General features: G+C 26.6%; 1 protein-coding gene and 1 long non-coding RNA gene across 3 annotated transcripts in view; both read right to left on the bottom strand.

The window, feature by feature from the left end:
* Window positions 1-1,008: 1,008 nt before the first annotated feature.
* Window positions 1,009-3,976, bottom strand: LOC142227143 (uncharacterized). Its single transcript, XR_012719795.1, has 2 exons — window positions 3,876-3,976; window positions 1,009-1,227 (listed from the first exon to the last, which is right to left on the bottom strand). It is a non-coding gene; the product is annotated as an uncharacterized LOC142227143 (long non-coding RNA).
* A 6,671-nt stretch (window positions 3,977-10,647) lies between these two features.
* The window catches only part of RtGEF (Rho-type guanine nucleotide exchange factor), a 101,922-nt gene continuing 101,073 nt past the window's right edge, over window positions 10,648-11,496 (bottom strand). For both annotated transcript variants that reach the window (XM_075297509.1, XM_075297511.1), the window contains exon 10: window positions 10,648-11,150. In XM_075297509.1, the coding sequence (XP_075153624.1) occupies window positions 10,960-11,150 (191 nt within the window). In that variant the 3' untranslated portion in view covers window positions 10,648-10,959. The remainder of the gene's footprint in view (window positions 11,151-11,496) is intronic.

Here is an 11,496-nt window from a genome sequence, read left to right as displayed (position 1 = left end):
TATAGAAAATTTTGTCAAAATTTTATTTTTATAGAAAATTTTGTCAAAACTTTATTTCTATAGAAAATTTTGTCAAAATTTTATTTTTATAGAAAATTTTGTCAAAATTGTATTTCAATAGAAAATTTTGTCAAAATTTTATTTTTATAGAAAATTTTGTCCAAATTTTATTTCTATAAAAAATTTTGTCAAAATTTTATTTCTATAAAAAATTTTGTCAAAGTCGAATTTCTATAGAAAACTTTATATCTGTGGAAACATTTTGTACATTTTTATTTCTAAGAATTTTTTTGCAAAATTTCATTTTTATAGAAGATTTTGTTAAAATTTTATTTCTATAGAAAATTGTACCTCTTAATTAGAGAATCAACCAATACGAGTTTTATGATCAAATTTTGGAAAATCGTTGCCCGATTATATACATAAATATTAAAGATCTTTATTTTGATTTTTAAAAAAAAAGCTTAAATCTAATCATATAAAGGTTTTTTATGTTATTTTTATACAAAACTGAATTCATTATGCTTTTGTTGATGAAATGAAGTTAATAATTTTGTTTTTAAGAATAAAATTAGTTTGTTTTAATATTATTTACATTAGAGATTTTTTTACGATATTTAACTTTACTAGAAGTGACGAGTATGACGATTTCTTCGGATAAAAGTGACGATTTTTCTTGAAATTTTATTGGCAGCCCTGATCGGTGTACATTTTTATGAAATACCGATTTCATCATTGTATGAAATATTCGAAATGGGGACTGGGGATTTATATTTAGGTTAAGATGCTGTTTTCATATAAAAATTGCAGTTGCAAAGGTTTCTGAGGAATTTATTTTGTTTTAGTCTTTATTACTTACCAGTGAGAAGAAAAAACATTTAAAACTGCAAACTATTTCAATAAATGACATTTCATCAACATTTGGTTAGTACAAAAAAAAATTCTTTATTTTATATTCTTAAACATGCAAATTCTAAAACACATCATTTAAACAATAAGTGAACAATATTTTACATTGTCAAACTATAATATTAGATATTAAATAGATATAAATTCGTACATATATTTTAATGTTCAATACAATTTTTGTGGTAATTTATCTCTCTTCCTACAATTTGGTTCCAAAAATTGCCCTTGGCAACCAAAATGAAGAAAATTTATTTGCGGTTGTCACTTCCTCAATCACATCATCAAGTTTACTGTGAACACTTAGTTGATTTCGCAGCACTGGAAGGAATCAAAATAAATAAGACTTTAATTATTTTACAAAGAAATTGACTTTTAAAGGAATGCTATGGAAATTTTCTCAAAATGATGTGGAACGAAATTCATATTTAAAAAAAAAAAAAAATGAAGTATTTGAAGAACAATTAGAAGAAAGTACGATGGTTGCTTTCTATATTCTATATATTATAAGCTCGGAAACGGCTGAACGGTTTTACTTGAAACCTTCAGAGATCGTAGGGGGGCTCTCGAAAATGTGACGTCCCTTTAACAAAATAGAGCAAAATTAACCAGTGGGAGGAGGTGATTAAATTAATACAGGGTACAGGATTTTTCCATATCTGGTTCGATTTACTTGAAATTTATAGGGATCGTTGGATAGATTGTGAAATTAATGTATGGTAGGTGATTTTCCGATATCTGGTCACGCCAAGCGAAGGTGGGGAGAGGATTCCCTTTTGTTCGATATTTTGAAAATTGAAAAATAGAGGATTGTTCGTAAATGGGAACTCGGTACATAATTTTATGATTTTTGCATTGGCTTCTGCCAGACTTTTTATACCCTGCGCCACACTGTGGAACAGGGTATTATAAGTTAAAGCATATGTTTGTAACACCCAGAAGGAGACGAGATAGACACATGGTGTCTTTGGCAAAAATGCTTAGGGTGGGCTCCTGAGTCGATATAGCCATGTCCGTCTGTCTGTGAACACATTTCTGTAATCAAAGTCTAGGTCGCAGTTTTAGTCCAATCGACTTCAAATTTGGCACAAGTATGTGTTTTGGCTCAGAATAGAACCCTATTGATTTTGGAGGAAATCGGTTCAGATTTAGATATAGCTCCCATATATATTTTTCGCCCGATATGGACTTATATGGCCCCAGAAGCCAGCGTTTTAACCTAATTTGCTTAAAATTTTGTACAATAAGAAAAATTAGTACTATAGTCAAGTGTACCAAATTTGATTGAAATCGGGTCAGATTTAGATATAGCTCCCATATATATCTTTCGCCCGATATGGACTAATACGGTCCCAGAAGCCAGAGTTTTACCCCAATTTGGTTGAAATTTTGCACTAGGAGTACAATTAGTAGTATAGTCAAGTGTGCCAAATTTTATTAAAATCGGTTCAGATTTAGATATAGCTCCCATATATAGCTTTCGCCCGATTTACACTCATGTGACCACAGATGCCAATTTTTAACTCCGATTTAATTGAAATTTTGCACAGGGAGTAGAATTAGCATTGTAGCTATGCGTGCCAAATTTGGTAGAAATCGGTTCAGATTTAGATATAAAGGGTGATACGGTCAAAATTTGGTCAATATAAACTTGACGTATTTCTTTCAATTTTGCATTTAAAAAACCTGAACACCCCTCATTTTGAAGGTGTGTGTGTAGAATGTTGCTCCTATTTTGATCTTGGAATTCACTCTTCAGTTGTCAAAATGCCGTCCGAGCAAGAAGAGCAGCGTATCAAAATTTTGCTCGCGCATCGCGAAAATCCGAGCTACTCGCACGCAAAGCTGGCAACATCGCTAAAAGTTGTCAAATCAACCGTTACAAATGTAATTAAAGTGTTTGGGGAACGTTTGTCGACAGCCAGGAAGTCTGGATCGGGGTGAAATCGAAAACCGGAAGCCGCTGAGACGACAAAGAGAGTTGCCGGTAGTTACAAGCGAAACCCTAACCTCTCTCTCCGAGATGCCGCAAATAAGCTGGGTGTATCGTCTACAACCGTGCATCGAGCCAAAAAACGAGTCGGACTATCGACTTACAAGAAGGTAGTGACTCCAAATCGCTATGATAAACAAAATACGACGGCTAAAGAGCGATCCCGGAGGCTGTACACAACGATGCTGACGAAGTTTGACTGCGTGGTAATGGACGACGAAACCTACGTCAAAGCCGACTACGAGCAGCTTCCGGGACAGGAGTTTTATACGGCAAAAGGAAGGGGAAAGATAGCATATATTTTCAAGCACAAAAAACTGTCAAATTTCGCTAAGAAATATCTGGTTTGGCAAGCCATCTGTACCTGTGGCTTGAAAAGCATCTTTTTCATAGCTTCCGGGACTGTCAACCAAGAAATTTACGTGAAAGAGTGTTTGAATAAACGTCTGCTGCCTTTCCTGAAGAAACACGGTTGTTCCGTACTGTTTTGGCCGGATTTGGCATCTTGCCATTACGGTAAAAAGGCTATGGAGTGGTACGCCGCCAACAACGTGCAGGTGGTTCCAAAGGACAAGAACCCTCCCAACACGCCAATTGAGAAATACTGGGCTATTGTCAAAAAACTGCTAAGGACGAGCAGCAGTTCAAGGCAAACTGGCTTTCTGCGGCGAAGAAGGTGGACAAGGTGGGTGTACAAAATCTGATGGCAGGTGTCAAGCGTGAGGCCCGGCAATTCGGATTTGGAAAAGCGAAAGCCTAACTGAATATTTTTCCTGAATTTTATACTAATTGAACTTGAAAAAGAAATTTAATTAGATTTTTTAAATAAACGATTTCACCGATTTACACGCGTTTTCCCTTGACCAAATTTTGACCATATCACCCTTTAAACCTAATGATAAAAACGTTTATTTTTCTTCTTTTTTTACTTGTACTAACAGCCTGTAGAACAAAAATTGTCATTTTGAAAACCTACCTCAATTACTTCAAGAGCTATATGAGCTTGTTCTGAAACCTTGATTCTTGAATTGTGACCAAATGACCTTACGAAAATAAACGCTATTTGGCCTATAATATCTGAGAAAAAATACAAAAAAGAACCCGTAAAAATATCAGCTATAGTTTTTGAATAAATGTCCATTTACTAGAAACATACAGTAAAAAAATTGTCTCAAATTTTCGTATTTTTCGTTTATAGTTAAAGAAGTTGATAAAAATGTATTTTAGACCTCACCAATATGGACAATATATATATAGATTATTTAGATGAAAGCCTCTACTTTAAAATAACATCGAGAAATAAATCGAAACTATGTGGGAAAATAGAATTTGGTGTCTTTTTCGAATGTCCTTCTATATGGACATCAGTAGTGAAAGGGTTAACAGATTTATCTCGGCCAAAAAAAATGGAATTAAATCGTAAACATTTTCTTGCGATTATTTTCTACACCTTTCAATGTGAAATAACTCAACAACTGTGCATCGGTGGACTTTATTCAATTTGTGGCGATGAAGCTACATAATGGACCAGTGTTTATCGATGGTATGGTGAATTCAACCGAGGTCCACACGAAGATGAATTTCGTAATGGTCGACCAAAATCAGTTGTTGTTTCCTTGATGATTTGATAGTCATGTGACCTATCACGAGATTGAGACCTAGGCACGAGATTGAGACTTAGGCAATATCGCATGCCACACAATTTCTCCATCACTTTAAAACTACGATCGCGGTGCTTCGAAACACGTCTATGACATTGTGACAGTTGATCAATTGTGGTTTTATGCATATGAACCCGAAAGTTCGACAATAGAAAAGAGAGTAATTGACATGCACGTTTGCATGCTTTGGTCCCAAAGCCTGCAAACGTGTATAGATCTTAATGGGGAATATTTTGAAAAATAATAAAATGATTTGCGATGCTTAATATTTAGTTTTGTTATCTAAATAATCCCGAAATATAAAAGGCAACCCCCATAATGGAAAAGCATAATTGAAATTCGATATTTCGGGAATACTTTCATTTACAATTTTAATGGGAAAATATTGATGTAAAATTTGGGTAGACAATTTTCATAAATTTAATAAATTTATGCTACGTATTCTCTTAATAACTCTTTTTAATTTATTGACTTCTCAAAATTGGTGTTTATTTTTCAAAGCATGGCAAAGAATGCACAGGATTTATAAATCCTCGCCTGTTTTTTTTTTTTTTAATTGGACCAACTACTATTTCCAATTATTAAACAAACTTTAAAATATCTAGGGTATTAAAAAAACTAACATTTTGAGAAAATTTCATAAGCTTAAGTTGAAATGTGTTAAATAACAATTTCTACATACGTTTTTGTTGTTTTTTTTTTATTAGTAACTCCGTGTTAGATATGGTATTAGAAACAAAGTTGTAAGTTTAGAACATTTTTTTTATTTTTGGAATAAACAAAATTTTTATTTTATTGTCAATTCATTTTTGGGATTTCTCATTTATTTTTTATTTTAATAATGCAAGAATTGCTTTCGTTCGTATTATTTTGACTATTTATACACAGTAAAATACATTTAGTCTATAAACTATGATTAATTTAAGATATACGATCAATTAATTACTAATAAATCTTAATAAAGAAAAGATTTCCCATGATTATCATTAGGTTTTTGGTATAAATTAAAATTTACTAAAATTCTAATAATGAAAATATCCTTAATTCTATACAATTTTTGTTTTTGTTTTTCGCATAATAAATGGAGGGGAAAAATGTGTTTCTCCAAAAAATTTGTTACATTTGCATCGTTTTTTTTTATTTTCTTGGAAACCCTAAATGAGGATTGTGCTTATACAATCTAAGGGGAAAAATATCAAATAAATAAAAATTTGTTTATTTGTTCGCTTGTTTTTTTGTTTTATATTTATAATAATAGGTATAAGTGCGGGTGTGTTTGTATAAGGTAAGTAGCAAAACTAAGTACTAAAATCTATGAAAAAGCTCGTTGTTTGTTTTTCTTTTTGTCAATAAAAATACATAAAATTTCTATACACAAAATGCGCTAACAATAATTTGAGCTCGATAGGTTTTTTCACAATGTCGTTTAACGGCCATTTTCATGTGGCTCCGTTAGGCTTTAACAGAAAGTAAATTTCAAATATCTTCTCTCCGGTGAACTTTAACTGAAAATTTTTCAGAAGTTAAGCTCCTAACTGGCGTATGGAATATATAGACACGATAAAAGATATGTGTCTAGTGCGGTTTAAAAATTCGTTAGCTAACGGAGCACTAACGGAACTTCATGAAAATGGGGGTAAGACATATAAAAATATGGCCATAGAAAAAATATACATTGATTACAAACATGAAATTAGCTGATTTCAAAATATAAATAATTATTAATTATTGGTGTAAGATATATTAATAAAAATTTCAATAGAATTCAATTTTTTTTTTCATTTTTAATTTGTCAAACATATTCATTGAATAACAAAACATGTAATATAATATGTGATATAATTTTTTTTAAATAAATAAAGCAAATACCAAAATATATTAATTTTACAACAAAAAATTTAATTGATTTCAACAATTGATTCAATGATTGTGATTGCACAAACAGATCATAAGACAATCTCTTAACTTTTTAATCAAATTAGAAAATAAAGCCAATTAAGAAAATCATTGAACCTTTTTATATTTTTAATTACAATATTAATTAACATTTAAATAAAAAAAATTTCCAAACAAAAAAATAATCATAAATTTTATTTAAAAATAATTGACACAAATCTAAAGAAAAAAAAACAATCGGAAAAGTCATAACAACGTATAAACTCTTGTATAATTACAAAAAAATATTTCATCTAAAGGAATAATATTTTTAAAATAATACAATAAATAATTGATTGACTCAATTAAAAAATTAACTGAGTTTTTCAATCAAAATCAATTACATTTTTAATAGAACCAATAAAAAAATTAATTGAATTACCGGAAGTAACCAATAAAATTTTTAATCGAGTATATTTTTTTTATATCTAATTAAATTTATGATTGATACTCTAATTCATTCATAATGGAAAAAAATTCAATTAAAAAATTAATTGGATATATTCATTTTTTTGCTGGAAACAGAAAAAAATGTTTTTCTGTGTAATTAAATACATAAAAATATCAACAAAATATTAAAAATATAATGAAATTGAAATCAATAAAAAAGTTAATTGATACAATGATCTTTTTAATCAAATTAAATTAAATTATCCCAATAAATACTTTAAAATAAATAAAAAGCTCTTTTTCTATTAAATGGATCAATTAATTTTTTTGATGGAACACAGAAAAAAATTTCACGAACATTTTTCCAATTAATTGATACAATGAACTTTTTAATCAAATTAAATTAAATTATCCCAATAAATACTTTAATTAAATAAAAATATATTTTCAATTAATTGGATCAATTAATTTTTTTGATGGAGCACAGAAAAAAAATTCACGAAAATTTTTCCAATTAATTGATATAATGAACTTTTTAATGAAATTAAATTATCCCAATAAATACTTTAAAATAAATAAAAAGCTCTTTTCAATTAATGGGATCAATTAATTTTTTTTGATGGAACACAGAAAAAATGTCACCAAAAATTTTTCCAATTAATTGATACCATGAACTTTTTAATCAAATTAAATTAAATTATCCCAATAAATACTTTAAATTAAATAAAAAGCTTTTTTTCAATTAAATGGATCAATTAATTTTTTTGATGGAACACATAAAAAAATTCACGAACATTTTTCCAATTAATTGATACAATGAACTTTTTAATCAAATTAAATTAAATTATCCCAATAAATACTTTTATTAAATAAAAATATATTTTCAATTGATTGGATCATTAATTTTTTTGATGGAACACAGAAAAAAAATTCACGAACATTTTTCCAATTACAATGAACTTTTTAATCAAATTAAATTAAATTATCCCAATAAATACTTTAATTAAATAAAAATATATTTTCAATTAATTGGATCATTAATTTTTTTGATGGAACACAGAAAAAAATTTCACGAAAATTTTTCTAATTAATTGATACAATGAACTTTTTAATCAAATTAAATTAAATTATCCCAATAAATACTTTAAAATAAATAAAAAGCTCTTTTCAATTAATTGGATCAATTGATTTTTTTTTAATGGAACACAGAAAAAAAATTTCACCAAAAATTTTTCCAATTAAAATTTTAATTAAATTTTAAAAAAAATTCAATTCAAAATGTAATTAGTTCAAATTCAATTCAAATTTTTTAATTAAAACAAAAATTAATTACAAAACTTAATAGTATCAATTAATTTTTTAATTGGATCAATTAATTTTTAATTGACCTTCAATTAATTTTTTAATTGATTTCGGTGATTGAAGGTATTTCAATTAAAAAATTAATTGGATCAATTAATTTCGTGATTGAATCAGAATTTTCTTTGTGTGAATCAGAAAAAAATGTTTTTCTGTGTAATTAAATACTCAAAAAATTATATCACCAAAATATTTCCTATTAAAACGTTTAAAGAACTTTCAAATGTAATCAATTAAAAAATTAATTGATACAATGAACTTTTTAATCGAATTAAATTAAAATATCCCCATAAATACTTTAAAATAAATAAAAAGCTCTTTTCAATTAAACAGATCAATTAAATTTTTGTGATGGAACATAGAAAAAAATTTCACGAAAATTTTTCCAATTAATTGATACAATGAGCTTTTTAATCAAATTAAATTATCCCAATAAATACTTTAAAATAAATAAAAAGCTCTTTTCAATTAATTAGATCAATTAAATTTTTTTGATGGAACACAGAAAAAAATTTCACAAAAATTTTTCCAATTAAAATTTTAATTGAGTTTTAAAAAATATTCAATGAAAAATTTAATCGATTCAAGTAATTTTTTAATTAAAACAAAAATCAATCACAAAAATTAATAGTATCAATCAATTTTTTAATTGGATCAAATAATTAATTCAATTAAAAAATCAATAAAAAATTGAAGGTCAATTATGAAGGTCTTTTTTTTTAATTGATTTCTGTGATTGAATGTATTTAAATTAAATTAATTAAATTAATTGGATCAATTAATTTCGTGATTGAATCAGAATTTTTTTCTTTGTGTGAATCAGAAAAAATGTTTTTCTGTGTGATTAAATACTCAAAAAAAAATATCGCCAAAATATTTCCAATTGAAATATTTAAAGAAGTTGAAAATGTAATCAAATAAAAAAATTAATTGATACAATGAACTTTTTAATCAAATTAAATTATCCCAATAAAAACTTTAATTAAATAAAAAACTATTTCTAATTAAAAAAATTAATTTGAATTTAAACGAATTTCAGTTGTAATAATTAGTTTTTATATAGGTATTAAACATTGGTAAATTAAATTTTAACTCAAAACCAAAGATAAGTGCAAATATTATAAGATTTTTTTTTTTTAATAATTGTGAAAAAAACAATTAATAATACCATAAATAAATGATTTCCTAAATTAAAAACTTAATTGAGTTTTGGGACCAAAAAAATCAATTACATTTTTATTAAACCATTTAAAAAAATATTAATTGAAAGCACCGAAGAAATCAATTAATTTTTTAATTAAGTATAGTTTTTATTTCTAATTAATTCTGTGATTGATATTATCATTTCCGCAATTGAAGCAACTTCAATTTAAAAAAATAATTGGATCTATTAATTTCGTGATTGAATTAGAAAAACACAAATTCTTTGTACATACGAAAAGAAATGCACAAAATTAAAAAAAAATGTGGAGATTTTTATTCATTTCAAATAATTTATCATTTATAAAATTAAATATTTAAAACAATATCATTCAAACACCAAAAATATTCATTTTCTCATATTCTAGTTTTAAACAAATATACGGTTTAACTAAATTTGTGTGTTGTGCGCATCGCATTATACTGCACTCTCAAATGTTACTTTGGGCAATTGAATATTTTTTTAGAGAAATTGAATATTAACATAGAAAAAATATTTTTTAATAAATTGATTTTGTTTTTTTTTTTTCTTTATTTTATTCGACCTTTTTAATTGTCTAATGTAAATCAGTAACTAATCAAGCTCGAGGTCATCTGATCACCAAATTATCTCTAGCTTGATTAGTTACTAATTTACATTAAAAATATTTTTTTATTTTCAATTAAAAATCCATTGATCCCATAAATTTTTAATTGAAATGTCTTCAATAACAGAAATGAGAATATCAATTAAAAAATTCTATTAAAATATTAATTGATGCAATATTAAATAATAAATTGATACAATTAATTAATTGTGATTGATTTTTTATTTAACTAAAAAATTATGGGAATCATTCAATTTTTAATTAAAATTAATTTTTGTTGTTTTTAAAATTGAAATTTTAATTGGAAAAATTTTGGTGATATATTTTTTTGTGAAATATTGATCGAATAAATTAAATTCTAATACCAATATACAAAACAATTTATAGACAGTTTATCGAAGGAGCTTATATGATAAAAGTAGGTTTAATATTTTCTTGGACTTTTTTTGTATATGCGGATAATTTATTTGCCTTTTTAAAAAAAAATATATAAATATAAAACGTTAATAGTTTTCCTAAACATATTATATTCACATTTAAATGATTTTAAAAGTTGAAATATTTCAACTAATTTCATGATTGTAATAGTTTTCTCTCAAAAAAAAATATCTTAAAATATTTGTTTGTTTTTATTTTATTATTTCTAAATAAATAAATAACATAAATAAAAATCGTATAGCTTTATATATATATAAAATACATAGAGTATATTAAAATAAACAAAGATTAACATTTTGTTACGTCATCGATACAAATGATTAAGATTACAAAAAAAGGAAGGTTATCCTTGATCGCCTTACTCGCCTTGACTGAAGTCTTCTTTAGGTCCGGGAGGTAAAATATTGAAATTGAATTTGTATAGATTGATTGGAGGGAGATTTATTGATTTATTCAATGCGACGACTGGACGATCATTCTACTTCCATAGTCAACATTTCGGTGTATTACTTGATGATGTACTACCAGTTTCCAAATGTTGCATTAACAATTGCTGCAAATTCACACGTAAGGCTACCTCATCGTTTATGACTTGTTTGATTTGTGTCATATCCTGTTGCAGTTGTCGTATGGCTGTCCATAATTGACGTAATGTTGGTGTCATATCCTCATTTTCCAAACCTGTGTGTAGATATATTTTTTGGCGGTTCGTTGGTCGATATGAGAGAAAGATGTGGTAGTTTGTTGTAGTACAGTGTTAATGATTGTTTGTTTGTTTTTTTTTTTTCAGTTTGTTGGGTAGAAGTTTGAGTTTTTTGTTTATTTTTTTTTTGTGGAAGTGCAAAAGAAAAAAGAAGAAAGAAATCATAAACACCATGGGAAATGTTTAATTTGGTGATCAGATCACAGATTATTACTCATTTTATATAGTAACTAAATTAAGATTTATTCTATCTATATTTATAGAGCTTCTAATGTGTAGACTATTGAGTGTCTTAATTGTGATTCCTTGCAAACTTAGAAATTT

The sequence above is a fragment of the Haematobia irritans genome, chromosome 2, assembly GCF_050003625.1.
Source record: "Haematobia irritans isolate KBUSLIRL chromosome 2, ASM5000362v1, whole genome shotgun sequence".
Lineage (NCBI taxonomy): Eukaryota > Metazoa > Arthropoda > Insecta > Diptera > Muscidae > Haematobia > Haematobia irritans.
The sequence above is the reverse complement of the archived record's forward strand: the minus strand, read 5'-3'. Positions and strand labels throughout refer to the sequence as shown.